The sequence below is a fragment of the Chaetodon trifascialis genome, chromosome 20 (assembly GCF_039877785.1).
Source record: "Chaetodon trifascialis isolate fChaTrf1 chromosome 20, fChaTrf1.hap1, whole genome shotgun sequence".
NCBI lineage: Eukaryota > Metazoa > Chordata > Actinopteri > Chaetodontiformes > Chaetodontidae > Chaetodon > Chaetodon trifascialis.
Genome location: NC_092075.1, coordinates 9568138 through 9592997, shown reverse-complemented (window position 1 = coordinate 9592997; position 24860 = coordinate 9568138). Strand labels below are relative to the sequence as shown.

Below are 24860 nucleotides of genomic sequence, written 5' to 3'. Positions count from 1 at the left end.
AGTATTGCTGAAGGTTTTCTTTGCGCCGTCTTGAACAGAGTGCTTCACGTGTTCTTTCTGTTCTCAAAGACTGCAGGTGGTGCCCTTTGAGGCTGAAGAACAAAAGATTATTAATATAGCCACAGTTTCCTGAGGCAGATGGAAGAGACCATCCAGGACTCACTGCATCAAATATTTGTGTTATTATTATTATTATTATTATTATTAATGGATTTTATGTTGTATGCTATATATATTTGCACGACATACACTTTGATTTTCTTTGTTTGGGTTATAAAGGTTACTGGATTTTCTGGTTTTAGCTTCAAACTGACATTTGTCCACATTTGTTAACTCTCCTGGACTCATCTTGTAAACCAAACTACTGTCGCTTTGACACCACAGAGCAGGCTGGTTTATCTCGAGTATAATTTTAGTCATGAATAAACAGGAAAATGAACAGTCAATAGCTGCAGACCTTTGCACATGGATCCCCCTAGAGGTCGTTAAAAAGACTTGATCGTCAGTTTATTCAGTCAATAAGCTTTTCATCCCTCAATCACATTATCCCTCACTGGAAAATAAAAATGTATCACATTGAGTTGAATGGCTTTTTCATTTGCAGTCATAAATGTGCAATGATTTTTAAATGCTCGCACTCTGTAAAAATCACCTCACCCTTTATCTCATTATCAGACTCTCTTTCCAGGGATTTGTTTTGCATGTCAGAAGGCCTGCATGAAGATTCAGCCGAGACTGTGTTTAAGACTGAATTAGTTGCAGTAACAGGGAAAGTTTGTTCTTAGCTGCCAGTTTTGCGGTGAGTCTGCTTAGACCCTAGCAGTGCTCACTTGAAGATAGATGTGGTCTTCAGAGCAGCGGCAGCAGAGGTGAGAAGTGTCACCAGAGTGTCAGAGCGCCTGTCTGATCTAAGGTCAGTCAAGAAAGGAAATAAATAATTTAAAAAATTTAAAAAAACAACTCAGGACTACACTTATTTGTAATAAGATTGGTATTTTCATGTTGCAGCAGTGTGAGACATCTGAACATCAGCCCAACAGCATGTGAAGTGTTTAAATGGATGCTCAGTGGCAGTAGTTTGATTCCTGTTTTATAATTCATAGGCTGTTCAAGGCTGAATTTCAGCATGCAAGATATGTTACCTCAAAGGGTGAATCTAACAGAGCTATTTATAGACAGCTATATGTTCCTTTTGCTGCCATACATCTCCAGAAAAGATCATCATATGCTGACATATCCAGTCCATTATGATATAAGTACACTCCTGGTGTTAATCACTTCATACCGTTTTATGTATTTGAAAACAGCGTGCAGCTGGTACATACTGCCACAGAGAGGGAGCCTTTAGTCCAGTGATTCGTCTTATATCTGAAAAGGGTGGGGGGGAGATATGAATCAGATGGATGAGCGAGGGCTTAGCCTGGCGGTTATTGATCCCTTTGCTACCAGGAATGATCCAGGACTCATTTGGGGTCTTTTTTTTCCCTCTTTTGTTCAATACATCCTTAAAGGCTTTCAAAAGACTCTCGCACTGAGTTTGGCACACTCTGTGTGGAGCTGATGGGATGAGATGCTATCTGTTTGAATAAATCTATTTCAATATGCCACGTATTTCCCCTCATCAGGCCCCCACTGGCTTGAGCTGTGTGTGAGGAGAAAAGATGCATCACTGCTCTGATTAAAGATAATGTGTTTGTCTAGACAATGTGTTTTAGACTTCTCTGGGATGGATAGGCGTGTGTGTGTGTGTGTGTGTGTGTGTGTGTGTGTGTGTGTGTGTGTGTGTGTGTGTGTGTGTGTGTGTGTGTGTGTGTGTGTGTGTTTAATGTGGGGCTTTGTTAAAGTATATGTGGATCCTTCATTTCGTCTACTGTCATTCAAACTGATGAAGTGCAGTAAATTACAAACATACCTACAATCACATGAGTATATGCAGACTTATATTCAGGTGGCTATATATTCAGTCTTTTTGCAACACATTAATTTTAATTGTTCTCACATTTGTCAATTATGCAAAAAAGCTACAAATCATCATTGGAATTGGAATGCAATGGACAAAAAAAAAACAACTTTCAAAAGAAAATGTAGCTGGTTTATTAAAGCCTCTAAAACCTTGGTTACAAATCTAAATTATTTATCTCTGTCTTATTAAATATTCCTGATTAAATCAACAATAAAAGTTTGGAAAGTATTTAGATTTTTTATGAAGAGTTTAACTCTAAAAAAAATGTAGCTAATCCACTTAATTCGGAGCCAGTTGCACCAGCTGTTCATAGGTTCAAACTTAGGCAAGCTGAAACATGAATGTTTACCAAGTGGAGATTAACACATAATGACATTAAAACAGGTTGCACCACACAAACTTAGAGATACGAAACATTTACACCCAGTAACAGCCGGGGTGTATCTAAGAAAGAGAGAGTCAGCTTTCTAAAACACTGCCCATTTAGAGTCAAGAGTAAATCAGACCTGACACTTTATTGAAATGCTATTTAATAATGATGCGAACTGGGAACAGTTTAAATTACATTTCCAGAAAAACAGCACAATATACCTCAAATTACAAAATGTTTATGCTAATAATGTTAGATTAATAGCATTGGTTAGATTGCCATAATTAGGCTACATATTTCCCATTCGCTCTAAAGAATGCTGACCCTGATAGACCTATTTCTCCATGTTTGCATATATGAATAAAACAAAGTAATACCTACATTTGAAGGACTGGCGTGCAGGATTATGTGGCATTTTGCAGTGAGGTTGCAGAGCCGGTGTTCAATTTCAATTCAAATATTGCTGAATCCTGATAAAAGCTGTTCCAAATTTGGCAGAAAGTGTGTGTGCCTATAGGGGCCACTTGCTCATTGTGAGTGATTGTGATAATATTTTTTCAAGGCTTGTAAAACAACAAATAGGTCATGATGACAAACACTGCTCATCTACACATTTTTCTAAACGTTTTGCATACAGATAACTGTTGGGGTGCTCATTATTAATTTAGGATGAGCATATTGCAAGGGATTCTGCTTGCACGGACATCGATGGCTGTTTATCATTCATACCCGCAGAGGAATGTGTTTCTTTTAAGAACAAGCAGTAGCCTCGCAGTATCTTCATTAGTGATTGATGGATCACCGTGCACTGAGTTAACACACACCTAGCAGCAGATTCTCTCCATAAAATCAGATGAGAGTTTCTCTTCTCTCCGCGGCTCCAACACCTCTCTGGCATTTCCTGGAGCGCGGAGAGTCTGGCTGAGAAGAATAGATGGTGTGCATTATAATGAACATGGGCTGACACCGCCTCATCCATCATTCCACCCAGGAAAATTATAGCAGCACCAGAGAGAGAGGGAGAGAGAGGGTGAGAGACTTTAAATCACAGAACATCTACAGGTCTACTCTTCTTAGACTGTCATCAGCTCATTGTTATTGTTTTCTTACTGCCCGGTCCACTTCTGATTCTGCTCTCAGAAGGAAGCTGCCTAACTGTTTGTCTCCCTGTCAGTTTACTGCGTACCCACTGTCCTAATGGACGCTATCTTGTATATTCTCTGTTTCCACTTGTATTCTTGTTTTGTGTCTATATCCTAGACTGCATTCGTATCTTTTCCGGCTGATTATTTTTAAGATTATTCAGTGAGTTTATACAATGACCTTGTTCTCCGAGCCGACCGTGAACAGTCCAAAAAGTCCAAAGGTATTCAATTTAAAACTATATTAAACAGAACAAAACATTTGGCTACATGGATGACATCAGTCCACCACTTTGGTTCAGACTGAAATGTCATTCTCCCCAGAGGATGAATCCCAGAGAGGTTGGAGATCCCCTGACTTCCCCCTCTTGCACCACCCGCAGCCAAACAATTGCTTTTTCCTTAAAATGTCTCAACATTCGCTGGATGGATTGTCACTAAACTTTGTGCACACATTCATTGTCCTCAGAGGATGAATCCTACTGGCTATAGCCGTCCCCTCACTTTTTCTGTAGCGGCATCACAAGGTGAACATTTTTTGTTGTTTTTAATTCAAACACCTTGACAACCCTTTGATGGATTGTTGTAAAATTTGGTGCAGTCGTGGTCTCCATTGGATGAACTGCAAAAACTTTAATTCTCTAACCTTTCATGTAACGTCATCATCAGGCCGACATTTTGTTCATAACAAAATACTTGTAAAACTAATTCCCATCAGCCTCAGCTAATTAGTAAATGCTACAATGCTAACACGATAATATTAGATAATGAGCATGATAAATATTAAACCTGCTGATCAATATGTTAGCATTATCATTGTACGCATGTTAGCATTCTAGTGTTAGCACTTAGCTCAAGGTGACTTTGCTCCAACAGCCTCAGCCTCATGCTAGCTTGGCCGTAGACTCTCAGTCTTCGAAATGAACTGTCAAAACTGTCGTTGAATAATTTTATTTTGATTGATGAATCCAATAGTTTCAATACAAAATTCAGGTTTGCTCAATCCAGCATCCCATATTTTAATATTTTGCTGTTTCTTTTGCCTGTCCTGCCTTGTGATGCTACTTCTCTCCCTTTGTGCTCTGCTGCTAATGACTGGAGTGTACTGTTTGTCTGCTGGCAAAGATGCACTCCACTGACCATGATCCCCTCTCCCCTGTGAGCCCACTAAACCCAGCATAATTCACCCTGATACTGGTTGTGCTCTGTTGTGATTTTATGCACATTTCTCAGCATGCCAAAGATTTGTTTCTGGGCAGTGACACACAATTAAATTACACTGAGCACTCTTGTGCTTTTTGGGCTTTTTAATTAGTCTTTTTATATCAAAGGACACACTGGAGGGGACAGTGTGTTTGTTTACCTGCTCCTGTATGCGTGTGTGTGTGTGTCTCTCTGTGTGTCTGCCTTTGTGTGCATGTTCATCTGTGATCACGAGTGATTCACTCAAGCACTGTGAAGACTGTTGTAATGGTGTTTCCGCAGCATATTGATTTCACGATGAGCAGACGATGTCTTTGTGAGATTACTCGAGAGATGGGAAATTAGATGTTATCTCATAACAGCAGAAGACAAGGAATCATGTGGTATGTTATCTGATTTTGAAATTATGTCCAGCTGTCAAACCCACTGATACACAGATGACGTGTGCTGCGAGCCTCCTCTTTCGTTGCAGACAAGGATGATTCCCATCGATGTAGTGTAACTAGTAAATCAAGTGCAAGATGGGAAACAAAATATAGATTTTAATTTAAATTGCAAAATAGCAGCTTTAAGGTATGCAGGGTAGGAGACAGTCTGAAGGTTAGAGTGAGGCCTTTAATCCCCTGTTGCCCCAGTAAACCTCCTCTGTGGCCACCACAGAAACCAGGTTGTATTGCATATTTCAACCTGCAAGTAGAAGAATATAGCCCAAGCCGTGTGCTGCGCTTTCATGTAGAAATATTACCACAGATAGTGTGCTTTAAGTGACCAGCCAGCATTTCCACTTGGCTGCACCCTCTGATGCCACCTGAACAGAATTCAGTAGGAGCCTTCAAGCTCCTCATACATAATGTATTGCTGAAGGTCTGCTCAGTTTTCATGTTCTCCTAATTCATTTCACAAAGAGAGAGAGAGTTCTGCCGGCATACAGAGCACACGGCCTGTATCGCGCTGCACGCCGCCACATCAGGAATCACAACTTCGCCACGGACAGCTTCTTTGTTGAAACAAGCGCTGTCGTGCTGTCTCTTGTTTGGCTTGAATCTTAATTAAGTCAATACGTATTGATCCACGCGAATCAGAATGATTCCTGCTATCATTCTGTCAATACTCACGTCCTGATGTACACTGCATTTTGCAGTTGTCAAAATGATCTTAAAGGCAATCCAGTGCTGGTTGTTTTGTTATGATATCATTCATTTTATTGATCTTATCTGTGTGTATCTTTTGTGCTGATTGTTATGTTGTCTGACATGTTGTAATTGACTGCATGAGCATGATGTTTGTCTTTATCTTCTAAAAGATTCTATTTGAGAATAAATCATTATCTACAATAACAGTAATATGCTAATTTTAGCCCCTTCCAGAGTAAAGAACTTAATCAAATCAGCATAACAGCATAATCCAGCAGAATTCTCCATGCTCTTTGTCTTCACGTTTCCGAGACAGAAACTGATATTTATTAGTTTAATGCTCAGTGACACGGCTCTGGCCTTGCCTCTCATTTTTTATGCCGCTTTCCCTCATTTCTTTTGTGGCATGATTTGATGTGCCGTGATTGTCTTTTGTTTCTCTTTGGCTCACAGCATAAAATCATTCACGAAAATCAATCCAAACATAGCCCGCTCTTCTGTTTCTCAAAACGTAGCCTTCTGCTGACCTCAATAAATCGACCAGTGAGCGTCAAACGTTTCAGTTAGTGCCCTTAAAGTGGCCTTTCCACAAACATAGTCCGTCACTAAAGGGGGCATTGAAAGCTGTGTGTGTGTGTGTGTGTGTGTGTGTGTGTGTGTGTGTGTGTGTGTGTGTGTGTGTGTGTGTGTGTGTGTGTGTGTGTGTGTGTGTGTGTGTGTGTGTGTGTGTGTGTGTGTGTGTGTAAATGAGAGCGAGAGGATTGAGAGCACTGCCGTAACCCTTATTGTAGCATAATAAAATTATGGCCCATTGCCCATCACTAATGATAGTGTCTGATCATTTTAGTTTATGTTATTTTAAGGGGAGGGATCCTGTTTAGTCTGACCTTTATCAGGGTGTCAAATGAAAGAACAAAGTCAGGAAGTCAAGTGAAATGATACCTAGCGACCAGTGCTTCTATGCTTGTCAGTTGTGAGTAATGATTTTTAGCCATGCTGGCGGCGTAGCTCCAGGGAAGGCAATGTCGGTCTGTCAGATGACGCTTTGGCCCACACTGGAATATCTCGACAACTCATACAAATATCCATGGTGCCCAGGAGACGAACAGTGTCACCAGAAGGTCAAAGTTTTCACTTATCCTGTGACATATGTGATAGTATCATGATTGGCTATGAAAGGGAAAGGCTCAGTCACTAATAAGCGGGGTGTACCTGCTGAACATCAGCTTCTTATCACTGGTTTTATGAGCATGTTAGCATCCTGATGTTAGCATTTAGCCTTCCTTTGCCTAAATACAATCTTGCAGAGCTGGCATGACTGGAAACTCTAAATAAAGATAGTCTGTTGTTTTCTTTCCAAGCACAAATGCATTTTTTAGACCTGGTTATCCTGGTGAATCCTGGCTCGGTTCAGCCCCCTGCGACCATGATGGTATAGGTCCTGGAGGCTTGAGCTTGTCCCAGTACTATACTGGACAAGAGGCCTCTCCATTCTTGGCTCTCTTGGCCGAGGACCTCTTGTACCCAGAGCCACCTTAGTCAAGTGGCACCATTAAACTACAGTATTCATTACACAGACTACTGCTTTACCTCCTGTCCACCTGCTGCAGTTTCAGCATAGTCCTCTCCATTATCCTTCGCTCTCAGGCTGCAGATATTATCTGATCTCAATTTGTAATCCACACATAGCACAAAAGCAGTGAAGAAATCAGAGCTCTGTATCTCTATTGAATCACCTTTTAGCACCTGTTCCCGTAGAGGGTCAGGTGCCTTTGAAGGGACAGGTGCTTTAGAGAAACAATGGAGACTAAGACTCAGAGCCAAGATGCCCCCCCCCCCCCCCCCCCACACACACACACACACACCCATCCACCCACCTACATTGTTATAAAGTGCTGCAGCCCTCGTTTATTAGATTACATTATATTTAGATTACACATTGTTATAGCATGAAAGGACATTAATCTATCATTCTGAACTCACAGGGGTTAAATGACTCATAATATCAGCTCAAAACGTTCATTTTTTTTTTTTTTTAAGCCTGGAAACCCAAACAAGGCAACTCAAATGAGAGCGCCAGTTAAAAGCCAAGCTCCTCCACTCTGTACTTATATGGACCTTCCAGTTAAAGCAAGGAAAGAGGATTACAACCGATATTATGAAAAGAAATTAAGGCATGACATGGCTTTCTCTGTGTTCAAGACATATTTATTGGAACAAAGTAATGCACATAAGCTCAACAATCCCAAAGAAAATAATTTCAACAGAACCAAATATGCAACGGGACAACAAAACATGTGCTTTTTTGAGCAGCTTCTGTCTGTTTGACATGATGTATTAAAGAGTTTTTTCTCTGTACTGGACTCCTCATGTTCAGTTTGCTTTCAGTAATGGACAAAATCTAGTTCAATCTGATTACATTTTATTACATTGAGGTAAATATGTCACTAATTTTGAATTTTCCAAACGATATTATGCGCCATAATGCAGTTACACACCTTTTACGAACATGACGTGTGTGTGCACAGTAGAGATTCTGTATCTGAATTCTATCTGAAAGACACACATTGCAAACAACAATGTAACCCCACAAACTGTATATAAAATAAGGCAAGAGTGACAGATATTTAATGTGCCTGTCCTGAGTGAAGGCTTGTTTTCCTGCATCTGGCTGTATGGATATCAGTGTGGGTTGTGGGGGTGGAGGCAGTTGAAAGCCTGGGAATCCCTGAAAAAAGAAAAAAAAAAAAAAAGCAGCGAGATGAGTGAGAAGGAGAGAGGGAGGTCTTTTGGCCACTTGTGGCCTTCACAACACAGGCACAAATCATAGAGGGACATGGCAATCTGAGTGACAGATGAACAATGCTCCTATTTTCCAGCCCCCTGTGAACAGGCCCATCCATCACGGGAGGGGAGATTAATTCAATTCATCAGCTTTTTGTCTCCTTGGGCCCCCTAATGCCACCTGATATTGCTCAAGGGGGCTTATAAATGTTTGCAGACTTGATCTGAACCCGCTTGCTTGACACTGAATTAAAACATTACTCTTTACTCTTAGCTGTACACTGGTTTTGCCAACAGCCTACCTGCCAATTCTGCCATAGTTCTGATCAAGATGAATTCTTATGTGGAGAAAAATGCTTGCCAAAGGGGGAGAACAACATAAACTAGAGTTTACAGAGCGAGGCAATAGTGCGGCTGGTGGTTTCAGAGGAAAATCCTGGTCCTATACATGCCTCATATAAGGCTTTTAATGAAAAAGCTGAATCATTACTGTAGGGATTCAACTTTTATTCAAATTTTCTCAAGGCAAGGAGGACACAGACAGCCTATTAGCATGAGTCTGTCAAGGGCAATTCAAACAATGTGCAATTTATTTTACTTTGCTCAAGATGTTTGGCCTGTCTTTTCACTGTTGACCAAGAAAAGAATATATTTTACTAAACATCTACACAAACAGCAGAGATGTGATGACAAAGCTGATTATCTTACATAATTAATCACTCATTACATTTTAAAATCTATCATTTTCAAACCTTTTCTCTACATACATTAAAGACCTAAAAGTTAAGTGGAGTTGGAGTCATGAAATTTGTGATAATACCAGATTAGTAATCCAGTTCAAGCAGCCAATCTGCTGGTGTCACATATCATTACAAAAAAAGCAGAAACTTAATGTAGAGTGAAATTCAGGTCTTTCAAGTGAGCACATACACGGCTCTGTCAGTTGGATATGTAGAACATGGCAAACACAATGATGACCTCTAGTGGCCATTACCAGAACTGAATAAAGGTTTATCTGAAATAAAGAAGGAAGCCATTTAAACTAAAGCAATATCCAACCTGTTTAAACCTGAAACAATCCAGATTTGTTTGAAAAGGGTTACACTTTATTTGTGAATGTTATGAAGCACTGCCATTGTCAAGATGATAAACACTGAAACATGGAGCATATAATCAGCCATGAAGAGTACTTTCCTTGTATAAAGCACACTTTGAGAGTTCATAATATAGTCTGTTTTAGTTTCTTAAAGTACCTCAAGCTGCAGGAAATGTATAACTTCAATATATTTTAGCAGATTTTAAGTACAGCTCTTTGCACACTTTTATACATAAAAACTAAGTATACTACTAAGAAAGAAAAAAAAAAATTAACTCTTTTGCCTTGGGCAGCTTTTGGCATTCATCTCTGAAGAACCAAGTGCAGCTTATAAAGATACGCATTTTCACCAACTCCTCTCATGCACTTCCTCCTCAGATATTAGTACAGACAACAAGCTGTCCCATAACAGGAACAAGTCTCCACATTAGCTTTTCCAGCTCTATTTCCATTGAGTGCCATATACAAAAATATATAAAATGACAAAATGAGACTTGAATGGTTTCAGCACAAGGTTCGCTTTATTTCAAGCATAATCTCCCTTTTGAGGCTGATAGTGAATCCTGCCCCCCCTCCATACACACATGTAATAGGCCATGCTCAGAGATCCCACTACAGCCCCCAGCACGACGGCTGCTACCAGGACGATTTTCCACACCGCTGATTCGTTTCCTTCATCTGAATCCAACAGGAAACAAACAAAGCGCTCAGTGAATGGAGTCTGAAATGGGCAAAGACGGTGACTCATGCTACTGACAGTCACGCTGTAGGCATGATCACAAATGCACAACCTGTTACCAGCCCACCTTGTTCCTTCACAATATATTGCTCAGGAGTGGTCAGCAAGTTCTGGTCCTCTGTCACCACTTCAACAACGTCTGGTGCAGGCCATATTCTGTCCTCTACTGCTAGTCCATCAGTGTCTTCATAGTGCACGCTCTCATCCGGGACAATCCACTGGCCCTGGATGTATCGAGGAATGCCTGTAGATGTTAGTATGTCAGGAGTGCAGTACAGCAGACGGCAGAGGAACAGGTGCAGCATTTTCAGCAGGATCCTTCACAAATTGAACCAAACCTTAAGCAGAGTGGTGTGACTTCTCCCAGCTTACCTGACTGAGCAGCTGAAGCAGCCAAAAGAGCCAAGAACACGAGATTAAGAGCCAACATGACTGTGCCTACCAGCGCCTGGACTCCCTTAGCCTTTTATGTTGGCACTTCATTGATCGAATTGGCATCAGCTGGGACCCCGTGAATCAATCAAGATAAATTACTGCAACCGGGCTCTCAAACGGCCTGCTCTGATGTGCTTTTGAGTGCTTCCATTTCATTGGTTAAACCGTCTCTTGATTTACGCCTCTTTCATCTGAATGTTATGGTAGGAAGTGGAAACTGTGCCCACAGAGAGCGAACGAGCTGTGAGGCTGCCACTTGAAAGCACACTGAAGAAAGGTGTTGTTATAGGAGGGCCCTGATGCACTATGTTTAGATCATGCTGGTTTATTTTTCACTAAATGGAGCTGTCAGTATTTGGATTGAAAAACAGACTTTACATCTAACTGTACTGCCATTCATTAATGACTATATTTTACAGAGGGATGTGTGATGTTTGAAAGAGAAACCACACAGCTTGTCATGGCATAACTTATTTATTTCTCTCCAGTGTTACAGAAGTTGTTGCAGAATAGGACTGCTCAATATTGGGTGTCCAGAGTTTCAGCTTTCAGCAGTTGCTTTCACATTCGAAAAATAATCTCCACCTTGTGGGCGACAGAACAAAGTTTGAGGTTTGCCTCATTTTTTTTTTTTCCACTTAAGGCTGAAAACATCGCTCATAAAACCCACTTCCGAACACACTGCCACATGAGAAAACTGTCAAAAATGTTCAAAAAAACAAGTAAAAGTAAACCGTTCCTTCTCATTTCTGCATGCGACGTCACACACATACATTGAAGTTATGTGTACAATCTGAAATGTTACAATTTAATACGAATATATAGATTTTCACTAAGCACCAACAAGCTTTTTTAAGTGCCACCAAATTGACATGTCACAGCAGGAAAAGCACACCTATAATTAATTACATTACGTCTGTGTGCATCACATTTAAGGGCCCCCAGTCGAGGGCCATGTGACTATGCACTGTTAATCGCTGGCATGGCTTAGAACACTTACAGAAACGATGTGTCACCGTTTGACACCTTTATTACTAAAACCTGTGCTTTTCTTGCCATGACGAGTCAGATTGTCTGTGTGAAAAAGGTCCGACACCTTAAACTCACACAAGCGAAAAGTAAACTGTGCTTCAGTGAATGAAAACCTCAAACGCCGCACACACTGGTGCCTCGAGCATGTGCGTTTCAACAAAAAGTATTGTTTCAGTGGCCTGATCTGGTTATTAAAAACTACAGAAAAGGTTGCATCACTACTTAGTACCAGCAGGTAGAAACATGACAGTTGGTGCACGGCGACTTTTCACAATCTTTCCTTTCAGCATGACAAAGTGAAGCGCGTCCTTCATACGAAAGAGAAAATGGCGCGACAGAAACACGTTAAACAAAGTTATTGCTAAAAAGGTTCACTGGTGTACACTGACACAAAAATTGGCAATGATAACCATTCCACAACAGCCTGTTCCTCTTTGTCTCGAGCTACATTTTGTATCAGATTTCCCTCATTATTTCACAACATTTTAACATGATGTAACATTCCCGACAGGTTGCGAAGCCCACATATGTCCAAACCGCTTGTTTCCCTTGCATAGTTCAGCATGAGATACAGTATATCACTTGGCTCGTCAAAGAAAAGCACTGGAAATAACATACGGACACACAGTATCTGTACATCTCTGAAATAATCCCTTAAACCCCCTGCATAGGTACGGCACTGACCTCCACGAGTATTAGAGAAGTTCAACATTCCATTTAATAAAAACTAACTGATGGATTAGATCCACTCTCCTGTAAGAGTTGTACACCCAAAGCTTCAGGCTTGCTGGAAGGACTGGGATATTTTAGTCAGATCAGAACATACCATCTCAGATTCATCTGGAGCCAAAACAGCTTGACTCCAGATGCTGGAAAGACAGTTTTAGACGAGTTACAGATGTTTGAAGCTGGTGTGTCGAACATTTTCAGACTGAAGACATTGAGAGTGTTTGACGGCAAACTTATTGAACAGTTACAGAATTGGTGAGTAATAACTCAAACACGTGTGAGGTTCGCTGCACTTGTACAACTTGTTGCTGCTGCGAGCACACTTACTTTAAGAGGACCATATACCATACCGTAAAGAATAATACAGACTGTAACTATGGTGTAAAAATGCCCCCTGTGCAAACCTTGGCTCCCATGACCAACAATAAATTAGACTTGACTTGAAACATCTACTCTATGTAACAGACATTTTCAGAAAAAACAAGAAAAAAAAACAGGCAGAAGATGCATTTTAAATAAGTTACGGATAAGAGGGTCAAAATGTTGAACTGGCTTCTCGGCCTTTCATTACAGTACCACTCAATATGGCTAATAAACACAGCGAGTGTGGATTTGTATTAAATCTCTTTGACATCTGGACAGGCGGTGAGCCTCAGCCCACGACTCTAAAGCATGAGGGCACAGATCACAGGAATATAACAGCACACTTGCCTGAGCCCAGACCTTTGAACTCACCCACTCCAAAAGACTGATTCAGGTGTTAAAGAGCTGACAGTTCTGTCTGACATCAGGCAAATGGCAAACTATATCCCTGTTAAGAATACTATAAGAAGCAGGATTTCACTGTGACAGGGAATAATTATACATTTTTCGTACTAATAGACTCTTATTTAAACATTTTTTGGTGTCACTACCCAGATGGCCCTGAGAGGTTAAGGTTATTTCCCTTATTTCAACTTAAATTTTATAACTCTGACATCTATAAACTAACTGAAGAGTGTCAATCCATGAAATCCTTCTTTGCTCTTCTTTAGTGCTTCACAGTGGTGGATAATCAGCACAGGTCTTCTTGGACTAGACCGGTCCCTGCTGCCAAGGAGGCGACAATTTGCCCTGCGTGGTCCCTCCTTATTTGTGCTTCTCTCCCTCGCTGTAGACCTTGCGAAGGCTCGAGTCCAGCAGGAAATCCACTGACCTACCGGGTACAGAAAGAGGAAACACTGGGATGCCGGCACATAATGCAGCATTTCTGAATCCATGTCATAAAAGCAGTCTTCTTCAGTGCTCCTTGTTCCTACCTCAGATTTAAAAACAGCTCACAAATCTATAGTTTCATTATCGAAGAAGCAGCAAACGTGGCTCAAACACGAGCATACTGCTGGGGCTATTTTCAGCTCAGATTAATACACAGTTGGTGCTCTAGTATTTCCAGCAGCAGGAACATGCAGAACAGCAGAAGGAACATGTCACCTAGAGCACCAGTGTGGCTCTTTTATGTATTTTTAGTCATTTTTGGACAAGAACTGAGCTCTGCGGCAGGGGAACAAGCTGTATCAGGCTTTGGATATACAGAGAATACTTGTTAGATGCCCTTAAATCCTACATCATGCTCAGCTTCCATACAAAGAAAATACACCAACCTGTCTATAGGAGTAATGATGAAGGGGATCGTGGAGAGGCCTATAGCTGTGGTGGTCCACTTGCGGACGGGTAGGGGCCACTTGGTGGTTCTGCCCAGCAGATATAGTGATCCAGCACACACACGGTTGATGGTGAAGCCCGGGATGATCACAGAGGCGAGGGCCTGCCACACAAACGTGTCCACCACGGCCACCGCGACCCGTGTTGTCTTCCCTGGGTTGTCCCCGTGAGCCTTGAGGAGCAGATATTTGATCGTCTGAGACAGTGGCTCCCAAGTCTTATGGCTTGCGACCCAAACACATGATTGTATAAATGATATGACTACACAAGCTCATGTAGCGTCCCATCTTTTCTGGAATCAGGGTTGTACGAATGCTAATATCTTACCACAGCTGCTTTCTTCCCTTTGTCCACAGCATCAGCAGTAACGTACGCAGTGGCCACAGCATAGCTGCCCCATACCAGACTCACCGGCACCAGGGCACGAAAAGCCTCCCCGACCTCATTGGCATAGCCTGTGGGCACATATACATAAATGCAGATGAGGCTTTAACCTCATCACTCTCCTCTAAATGCATCATAACCTCATTTAGCTACCCTGCTAACATAACATTTATTTAAATCAAAAGTTTAAAAGTAAAAGCATTACATATTCAAAAGCTCAGTTTTTTTCAGTGATTTCAAATTGTAATGTCTCTGAATTGCAGTATATACAGTGCATCCTGAAACACACACAAGGCTAACAAGCCTCAACTTTATCTCTGACACTGCGATAATGGAGAGCGGCATTTGGAAAATTATGCAAAACCCATTCCACCAGGGCTGAATGACTCGCCCTTGATCTCTTACTAAGAAGTCACCTGTGCCATACACAGTGTATGTAAATCACTGGTAAAATTAACTTGTCACACGGGAAGTATTATCTTTGGTTCAATGAGACCATCGGAGCGTGGTGAAGTCAGATTCTGCTGTTTATCTCCACCTCTGGAACTGCTGGCACAAATGAGGCTGTTGTACAAAGACTGCACTTCACTGTGCTCCCAGTGCAGAAGAAAGAGTTCATTTACAAGCAACCGTGTCAGCCAATGAAACACTACATGGTTTATTTTCTCCTGAAAAATGTTTTTTCATTAAATAAATAAGGCATAATTACTGGAAGTCAGTGTGGCACACACTTATCAGTTTTGAGGCTTCTTAGTCTTTATTCTCCACTTAAGGCAATCAGATCAGGATTTAATGAGGAAACTGATAAGATTCAGATCCAGATTATAGATTTCTATTTAAATGTAATTAATCCTTGTGACTACTCAGTGGATTATCAAAACGCCAAAAGATTTTTATCTTGCGCTCTGACTAAAATAATCACTGTATTCATTCATATTCATTAGTTAGGAAGAATCTGCTACAGCGACATCATGAGTGCTTGAAACAAACAAATGGTGCTTTCATAGTTTGAGTACACTCAATATGTTACAATATGAAATGACTACAGTGATTAAACACTGTCCAAAAAAGTGTCTTGCAGTATTTCCAGAGTGCTTACTATGGACTCCCATTTCCACAGACTTGTGGAGGAGCTTTCAGGAAACAGGATGCAACATTTTTTTCTTTTTTGCTTTTATGAGTTTCAATGAAATTCAGCCTTCGGTGAGAGATGCAGAAGTGAATCATGCTTCCACAACTTCCGTAAGGGAGCAAATCACATGACAGCTTTATTTTCCTTTTCCGATAGTGTCTTAACAGGAGCTGAAGGACATCAAACCCTTTCAGCCCTAAAAACTAACGGTTGTCAGCCATGTTTAGGACTAAGCAATAGCCAGACACTGATTACAAACTCCAACCTCAGCACTGCCTAGAACCACAACGCCATGATTCAGGACACTTTATGTCTCAGGATAAAGAGAGAGGCTCTGCGGATCAAAACAAAGGTCACAGTCACAAAGTGCTTACAACCCCAAATTTGACCTTGTGCAACATTTAGTTGCTGTTTGCAGCAAACCCAACATCCTGAACAAGAAAATACATGTACGCATGTGTAATACGTTCCTGAGAACAGAGACCAGAAGTTGACTTAAATTTGAACTGTACAAAGTCCTAAAAACTGTGAAAGTGAAGTGGTAGAGTAAAAATATTCATTTAGATGTGGTGCAATCTAAATGAAAATGAGAAAAATTCAAGCACTTTTCAAGCACTTTCAAGGAATCTAAACCAAACATTTCCAGACTCTCGAAGCCTTTGTCATTATATCCACTATAAATGTAAATTTCCGAATTTTATACCTGCTGTTCATACGAACTTTGATTGTATTTTCTGATCATGATTATTCAATGCTTGCAAAATTCAACATCAGGACACAATAAACAAATATGACAACAATGGGATTGTTCCATTTCAAATATTAAAAGATTTTTGGCTGACGTGAGTGGTTGTGTCTATGAAACACAAGCTGATGTTGAAAATCAGTCATCTTTCATGGCGTATATTCAAATTCACATTCCAGACTTTGGAGACTTTGTGCGAACCCTCCTACGATGACAAATCAAAGTGTCTGTCGGGAATAAAGCTGGCAAAGAGAACAAGACAACTTTATGGAACTCGGTCTTCGCTCTTAGCTGCTGGTTAATACTGTAGCAATGAAATTGGCAGTAAAGTAACTACTGAATGTGGAGCTCCAGAAGCACTTGTGAGCACAAGGTGATAAGGAGCTGTAGTGGTACAATAAAACATGATAACAAGTAGAGCCCAGATAAGATTATCTTCCAGCAAGGCACTTTGTTAATAATAAAATACACCATGCCCTGGCATATAGTCTGGGTTCCAATTCTGTCCCATGAGCAAAGGCTTCAGATTACTCTTTTGTGATTCACTATTTGTCCTCGGCCTGGGGCAAAGGTGTGTGACTGAGACACCGCACGTGTGCATAAGATGACGAAGGCATGAGAAATAGAAGAGATAAGGATTGAAAGAGAGAGCAGGGTGAGGGCAAGGTGTGAAGGCTCAGATGGTGACTGCTATAAGAGAGGTTCAGAGATGCCCAATAACTGTCTGCTCAACAACATACCCAGGCTCTGATCTACAGCTTTCCACTGCTGCTGTATTATTTAGCGTTAGTGGAGTTTAGAAATCAGGGATACTCCATCACCTCAAAGGAACCAGCCGGCTACAAAGACATCAGGCGATCCTATCTCTGCTCTAACAACACCCACCTCCAATTAGCCTGCTATAAATTTCAAACAAACAACTTTGGTCTAAAAGGGGCTTTTAGATCCATCAGGCTCTTGGGCCCAATAATGCCAAATCTTCTAAATGTCTGTGTCATTGAATAAGTGCCCAAACCTAACGGATACTGAACTCCTCAGGACAGACATCTGACGGCTGCAGTGGTTTCTGGATTTTCCTGCTCATTCAGTTGGATAAAACAGCCAAGTTTACGGTTAAATCCAGCCTTTGTTACATAACCAGTATCACAGTTTTGCCAAAGCAGTAAAAAAATAATCTTTTCCAAACATGCCCGAGAGTTCTGGGGAATCCAGTGCTGAGTTGTAAAGAGGCATGCCATCTTAAGTGACCATTTTAATAGTGAAAATACAATATGCATAGTATTGCACTCGTATACAATATTGATGCCTAAAAATGACAAGTGTGAGAGGAAATGTTACATGAAATTCGACAACGCCTGTGTAAAATTGTGTCTTTCCATTTGAAATCTACTTTTAGCCATACATTGCACCATACCTTTCAATTTCAACTCCAATTTCTGCGCACAAGCTCGTCAGTGCAGAGACAGAGACGTATGACAGCACAGGCAGGATTAAAGATATGAGCAAATAGATTATGCTTGTGTAAAAGTGGATAAAGTGTTTCTCACGACATGCCATAGTCACTGCTGGTCAGTGTAAGCTGAGTGGACGAGCAGGAGATTAAAGGCATGTTCACCAGGGAGGGAAACAGCCTGCACAGTGAGGCTGCTGCAGCGGTCCATGCCCTTCAGCATTTTCCCACCGTGCATGCCCTTCACAGGCAGCAGCTGGCTGGATGACAGAGGAACGACCCTCACGTTTCAATAAGAGAAGGACAACAAGCACTGATACTCAGTTGTCTCTACGAAAGTGTCCCGGCATCCAGTCTGGTCTTGCCTCCGGGCGTTTCTTGGTGCTTGTGAGTCACTGCCTCAACTTGTTTAACAACTACATTGGCTGAGGCAGGGCTGAGCTACAGAGACAACTAACGCAAGAGGTAACGTTAGTCAGCAGCTAGCGTTTAATACCTTATGAAAACAAAAGCACGACTTTGTTGTCCAGATTTGGACTTCGCCCATTGCGTCCTGTGGTAACAAAATGTCCTTCAACAGCCGGGTTTGCTATAAATAGAATTTTAAAAAAGAAGTTAGCCTGCTATGCTAACCTTTTGCTAGCTAGCGCACGACTTCAGGGTCATGACGACTCCTGTGTAACGTTAACTCTCTGTTCTGTAACGATACAGTTAACGTTTATCGCAGTTACCTTCAGACTGAGCCACCACAAATGTACATAATAAAACAATACATACCCAGGAAGCGGACCCATGTATCGCGGTAAATGTCGACCGTTTTGCTTGTTTTTTCTTCAATGGGATCCATACCTTGCTGCCTTTACTCCATCCCCATGTGCTGTTCTACATTAACTCTCTGTGAGGAGCGTCAGAAACCCGACACACAGAAGGGGCAGTGAATGGGGCGTGATCTTAATTACAGCACCCAACCATGGATGTACACTCACAGCCTGCAGAGACATCCAACCCCGCATGTCGACACAAGGCGGCAGCAAAACTACCACTCCCCCGCCTCCTAGTACTACTACTACTACTACTACTACTAGTAGTACTAGTACTGGGTCTTTTTTTATTCTGTTTTTGTTTTTTTTAGTTTTGCATGGATACATTATTAACACATGGAAGAAAACGCTATTTTTAAAACCACTCATTTGCGCAACAGTCCCAAAGTCCCTGCCCCTCAGCCCCTTGTCTTTCTTAAATAAATGTGTTTAATCAAATTACCACAGGCAAAGTGATAGACGCCAAACGTGGGTTGGGGTAGCATCAGAGCAATTATTACATTAGCATTACTGGTTAGTTTCTGAATATAGCTGCTGTCTGTAGTCCGTGCTTGTACCTGATGGGTACTAAAACAATACAATGCATGCACAATGCAGCCTTTCAGTCATATAACGAGACAAACCTTAAAAGTAGGTACAGTACGGACGATGAGTGTTGGAGGAATTTAAGTAGAGAGGCTGCGGAGGATTACTGTCAGGAATAGAAATATCGAAATGCCATAATATAGCTCATTACATCTCTGTTGCAGCTGAAAAATTACATTTACCAAGTTAATTCATTCATTTTCAGCATATCTGAAACAAGAATACGGCGCATCCAATAGAAAGCGTGCATTCTGATTGGCAATCAAAGGAACCAATGGTAGCGAGTCATGCAACACAGTAAACCAATGGGCAGGAACCCGACGAGCAAGTGGGTTGAGTTTTGACCCACGATGGCCGCCGTCAGCAGGAATCATCGTTACAGGGAGTCCAAAACACCATTTAGACGGAAAATAATGTCGTTTAAATCAAACATTATAATTGCTTTTCTTATTTTTGCTGCAAGCCGGTGTTCTGCCGAAGATGAGCACGAGATGGAAGAGTTTTTGAAGCGGGAGTTTTCTCTTTCCAAGCCTTACCAAGGTACCGTTATAGACTCCATTAAGGGGTACCATAGTACTGATTCACAGGGGCAGGCGACAGATGTTTCCAGAATAATTCATGTAACGATCAAATTACACTTATGCTTGAGCTCCTTTCTCCGAAAATGCCTTGATTTGTCTTTCAGCGTTATCAATCTTCAGATGAAATATTGCTGCTGTAACATTCAGCCGAACAAACCTTTGTATTATTACATATATACACCATATTTAATTACCTTACAGTGTGCTTCATTCATGACCTTTGGATACTTTGCGTACTTTTCCTCATGCAAACAGGTGTTGTGTTCATTAACAACGCAGAGGCGCTTTGGCGTCGGGCTCGATGAGCTTTATTTTGCTGTGTCGGCTTTTCTCATGATGGCGATCTGTGTGCTCAGGTGTGGGATCCTTAGGCTCCTCCCACTGGGAATTGATGGGGGATGCCATGGTAACCACCGACCAGGTGCGCCTCACACCTGACATGCAGAGCAGGCAGGGTGCAGTATGGAGCCGCATTGTGAGTATACACATATAACTCGTACTGGTAAGCTGAAGCACTGCTGTCTCCTGATAAGCCAGTGTTGTATTTCAGAAACAGCTGTTGTAGCTGATATATTCACAATAACCCCCAGGAATGCAGTCAAGTAAAAACATCCTTTCAATAAATCTCACCTTCATTGAGGCTATAATGTTCATTCTTCTCATAACCAGAAGGAAATATGAAAAAGCAGCACTCTCAAATGTTTCTAGATGTAGAGAAATGCTTTAGTGGCTGCATCTCAGTGGCTTTATTTAACCCGTGTGTGTTTCCAGCCTTGCCATCTGAAGGACTGGGAGATGCAGGTGCACTTTAAGATTCACGGCCAAGGAAAGAAGAACCTGAACGGTGATGGGATGGCCATTTGGTACACTAAGGAACGGATGCAGAAAGGTAAATGCTATAAGACATTCTAATTATTGTGTATGAAACCAATTTTTATATCTTATTAGCACTCTGTCTTTTCGTTCTTTTACAGGTCCTGTATTTGGAAACATGGACAACTTCACTGGCTTGGGTGTGTTTGTGGACACATATCCCAATGAAGAGAAACACCTAGAGGTATGCTGGAGCAGCACTGCTTCGATCCCACGTGTTGGGGGAAAGTAAAATAGGCTTTAAGGGCAATTGCAAGCCATGGACAAATGCTCTTGCAGATTTGTGTAAAGGGCTGTCTTTGTGTTCTTTTGTGCAACCATTTGGAGACAGGCGCAGAAGAAAAGATATACTCCTCGCACACAGGTAACCCGCTTTTGGAACGTTTGATCCCAACCCAATGTCTAATTTGACTGGTCCTCAGCACGCTTCCCTGCCCGCAAACAGCCTTATCTGTGACACAGTACTGTGACGTGCATGTTTTATTTTGTCCCTGCGTGGCTGCTGTGTGGTCTTAATCAGAGTAACATACATTTTTAAATGTAGACCATTCTAGAAATAAAGCATGCCACTCAAAGTTTCTGAAATTCTAAATAATGAGCAGCATCGTTTCTGTCGCCTGGTTCCAAGTCTCCTGAGATTTTGTCACTGATTCAAATAGTGACTTGAAAATACAGACTAAATATCAGGCTACTGCTACAGATCTCATTATGACTGCATGCTATGCAGATTTCTGTGTTTTTGTTACCATAGAGCTTTAGATCTTAGATCTCCAGAGGTCACTAAATCCACTAAATCAGACACAGTGGTCCTTTAAAATGTTAAATGTAAATGTACTCAGTGCAGAAAAAACAATTGTCAGACTGGAACCATGAAATCTTTTTACATGTTTTTGAAAAATGCCTTCTGACAGACTATTTCCTCATCTCTCTCTTTCCCTGCTTTGACCTCAAGAGGATCTTCCCCTTCGTTCTGGCCATGGTCGGTAATGGCAGCATCAGCTACGACCACGAGCGGGACGGTCGGCCCACAGAGCTGGGCGGCTGCAACGCCATGGTGCGCAACCTCAAACACGACACCTTCCTCTTCATCCGATACGTCCGCCGCAGGCTCACGGTGAGAGACACATAATAACACGCTTAGCACACGCAGGCGCTTCCTCATGTCCTCAGCTGTCTTACCTGTTATTAGCACACGCTGGCTGGACTGAGTTTGACTTGCTAATATTTGTTTAACCTACATTTATAAAGCACAGGCTGGCTGAGCGTGCATGTTCTTTTACAGCAACGCCCTGTTTATGGTTTGGTTAAAAAATAAAATAATGAAACAAGTACAGACAGAGCAGAATAATAAATAGCCAAAGCAGGTACAGGCAGGCATCGGCCAATTACTGGCATAATACAGATTGTTTCCCAAGAGGAAACAGATTGTTTTCTCCAGAGGAGCAAAGATAAAATCCAACATGGTGAGAGAAGAAGAAAGGCTTTGCAGACAGATAAATACCAAAACTTTATATATTATATTGACTATTATCTTAGTCACTTAGGGAAAAAAAACTGAATTGTTGTATTCAATGCAGCATTGAGTTATGTAATAATTTCTAGTAGTGAAACTAAGATATAATAAATGAAACTAAGGGATCAAGAGTGTAGCGTATTTCTAAATGTCCAGGTTCTGTTCCAAGAAGCAAATTCAATTCAATCAAAACAATTATCAGTCCATGTCCAAATTTGAAGAGATTGTAGGTTTTACTCACAAATTCATCCAGATATGTCAGTAAAGCTGCTCCTGGGAACAGAACTGAGAGCCGACATTTTTATTTTCTGCTTGCCTTCGTCCTTCAGGTGATGATAGACATCGACGGGCAGCACGAGTGGAGGGACTGCCTGGACTTACCCGGGGTGCAGCTTCCCATGGGCTATTACTTCGGAGCTTCAGCCATCACTGGAGACCTCTCGGGTAAACGGCTTTAACATTTAATTTGGGATTTTGGTCTAATTGATGTGTTTTTTCTATATGTGATCACATTTTCTGATTCTCCGTTTATAGATAACCATGACATCATTTCACTGAAACTCTACCAACTGACGGTGTTTAAGAGTCAAAACGAAGAGGAGGAGGAGGAAGAGGAGATAACCATACCCAGTGTGGATAACTTTGAGCTACTCAGATGTAAGACACACACACACACACACACACACACACACACGCTACCTGCCTTCTGCTCACTCTCTAACCCCCTCACTGTCGTCCTCTCTTCCAGTGGGTCAGACTGAAGAAGGGATGAGCGGCATAGCTGTGTTCTTCACCGTGCTCTTCTCCATGCTGGGCTGCATCTTCCTCATCGTCATCGGCCTGGTGGTGTACAGCCACTGGAACGAGAGCCGACGCAAGCGCTTCTACTGAGGAAGAAGACCGAAAGAAAGACGGAGATTGTGATAACCACTGTGGTCCGTGGGCCCGGCTGCACTGAGACTAAAGTGGGACGCTGCTGTCGGCCAGCAGGGTGCAGCAGGTTGTTTCCTTCAGAGGGGAGCGCTAGCTGACAGGAGATGGAGTAGACTGATCACCTGCTAAAAACACAGCACAAACACATCCTCCAACTTTGCCATTCGGTAGTCCTGAAACAGTAGGAGGACTTCACGTCATACTTTGCCCTCAGCCCCCTGCCCGACACACACCAACTTGGCCTTACCATCTCCACCTCTGCAGACGTGCAGTACGTCACATGACTTCTCATGAGCAGCTACGTACGCATTACAACCCCAATTCCACAACAATGAAATTTTTTCTGATTTTCAGTTCATTGATGTTGATATCGTGGCTTTGAGATATATTAATATATAAGTATCCAGTGTGTTCCTTCTTGTGATCCGCCCGCAGTATGACTTGAAGCGCTAACCAAATAGCACTAAAAACCCCAATGATGCCATCTTTGCTGCAGCTACTTGCGAGCTAAAGATGCATCTCTTCTCTTTGCATTAGAAAAAGCATCATTTTGACTGTGTATATGCTGTGTAGTGTGTTGTATATGCTCATCTTATAGTTGTAGAGTGCATGACATTCGCTGAGGTTATTTCTGTCTGAACCGTCTGCAGAATCGCAGACCTGTTGATGGAAAGCTGAGCTGTCTCACTGGTGCATGTGGCAATGATTTGGGTGTTTCAGGGAAATATTTAATGTCAATTTTTGTTTTTAACAGTCTCACAAAATATTTATTCATGTTTATCCCTGTTGCCTTCCCCAGAGTTTACGCTTGTATTTGAGAATGTTTTTCATCAGTTTAGAGGAAACTCTTCTAAATATATTTAAACTAGTTGCATTTAACTGTCAGAAATGGACTTTGCACTGAAGGGAGTGACTAAAGGGAGTTTTAATGACCACTAATTTATTGCAGCTATTTTCCCTTTCGCTGACACTTTTTCTTTGCACCTTGAATACTGAACTGACCTTTTGTTTCTTTTGTGTTTTATGTAAAAACAGCACCTCTGTGTTTCTGCTGTGTCATACAGTGTACGAAGTGAACAAACATGCCGGTTCGGCCTCAGGCTGCTTCGCTGTTGTTGACTCGGCCCCTTCTTCTTTTTCTTCTATATGATCTGGAAATACCTCCAGGCCTCACGTGAACATCTTTTATGCGGTGCTTTGTTCTCAGCCGTGCGATGTGAGAGGTCTTCCTCATTTCCCGCAGCCACTTTTGACAACCGTCCGACCTTATTCATGTTGTTTGTTTTGTACCAAAGTGTGCCCATTCAGTGACTCACAAATTACATTTTTTAACCATTTTTAGCGTCTTTGTCTTGAATAATTTGCATTGGAGACCAAACTAGACGTACACTGACATTGTTTATGACCTCTGTTATATGTATGGTAACAACATACACATAATAGGACTCTGTAGGCTAACTGCATGAGTTGCCTCTCGTACCGCCATGTGATGATCCTCCAGATCAGTGACTCAGCT

At 41.6% G+C, this 24860-nt stretch overlaps 2 protein-coding genes across 3 annotated transcripts; one reads left to right on the top strand and one right to left on the bottom strand.

The window, feature by feature from the left end:
* Positions 1-11322: 11322 nt before the first annotated feature.
* On the bottom strand, positions 11323-19070 carry mtfp1 (mitochondrial fission process 1). The gene is made up of 4 exons (XM_070989669.1): positions 18816-19070; positions 14655-14782; positions 14267-14499; positions 11323-13821 (listed from the first exon to the last, which is right to left on the bottom strand). Exons 1-4 carry the CDS (start codon positions 18883-18885, stop codon positions 13755-13757), a joined length of 498 nt encoding a protein of 165 aa, XP_070845770.1. The 5' UTR covers positions 18886-19070; the 3' UTR covers positions 11323-13754.
* A 700-nt stretch (positions 19071-19770) lies between these two features.
* lman2la (lectin, mannose-binding 2-like a) lies at positions 19771-24681 on the top strand. 2 transcript variants are annotated; one of them, XM_070988325.1, is made up of 9 exons: positions 19771-19984; positions 20382-20500; positions 20797-20914; positions 21000-21082; positions 21230-21262; positions 21851-22012; positions 22741-22855; positions 22946-23068; positions 23160-24681. In XM_070988325.1, exons 1-9 carry the CDS (start codon positions 19795-19797, stop codon positions 23300-23302), a joined length of 1086 nt encoding a protein of 361 aa, XP_070844426.1. In that variant the 5' UTR covers positions 19771-19794; the 3' UTR covers positions 23303-24681. The 2 variants fall into 2 exon arrangements, with proteins under 2 accessions (XP_070844426.1, XP_070844427.1); XM_070988326.1 differs by lacking the exon at positions 21230-21262.
* The last annotated feature ends 179 nt before the right edge of the window (positions 24682-24860 follow it).

Bases quoted from the DNA above. Each gene is read 5' to 3' on its own strand.
- mtfp1 (XM_070989669.1), bottom strand. From the start codon at position 18,885: ATGGATCCCATTGAAGAAAAAACAAGCAAAACGGTCGACATTTACCGC. The intron at 14,783-18,815 runs GTATGTATTGTT...ATGTGCCCACAG, and splicing joins TACATGGGTCCGCTTCCTGG to GCTATGCCAATGAGGTCGGG. The intron at 14,500-14,654 runs GTAAGATATTAG...CTGCTCCTCAAG, and splicing joins AAGGGAAGAAAGCAGCTGTG to GCTCACGGGGACAACCCAGG.
- lman2la (XM_070988325.1), top strand. From the start codon at position 19,795: ATGGCCGCCGTCAGCAGGAATCATCGTTACAGGGAGTCCAAAACACCA. The intron at 19,985-20,381 runs GTACCGTTATAG...CTGTGTGCTCAG, and splicing joins TCTTTCCAAGCCTTACCAAG to GTGTGGGATCCTTAGGCTCC. The intron at 23,069-23,159 runs GTAAGACACACA...CCTCTCTTCCAG, and splicing joins TAACTTTGAGCTACTCAGAT to TGGGTCAGACTGAAGAAGGG.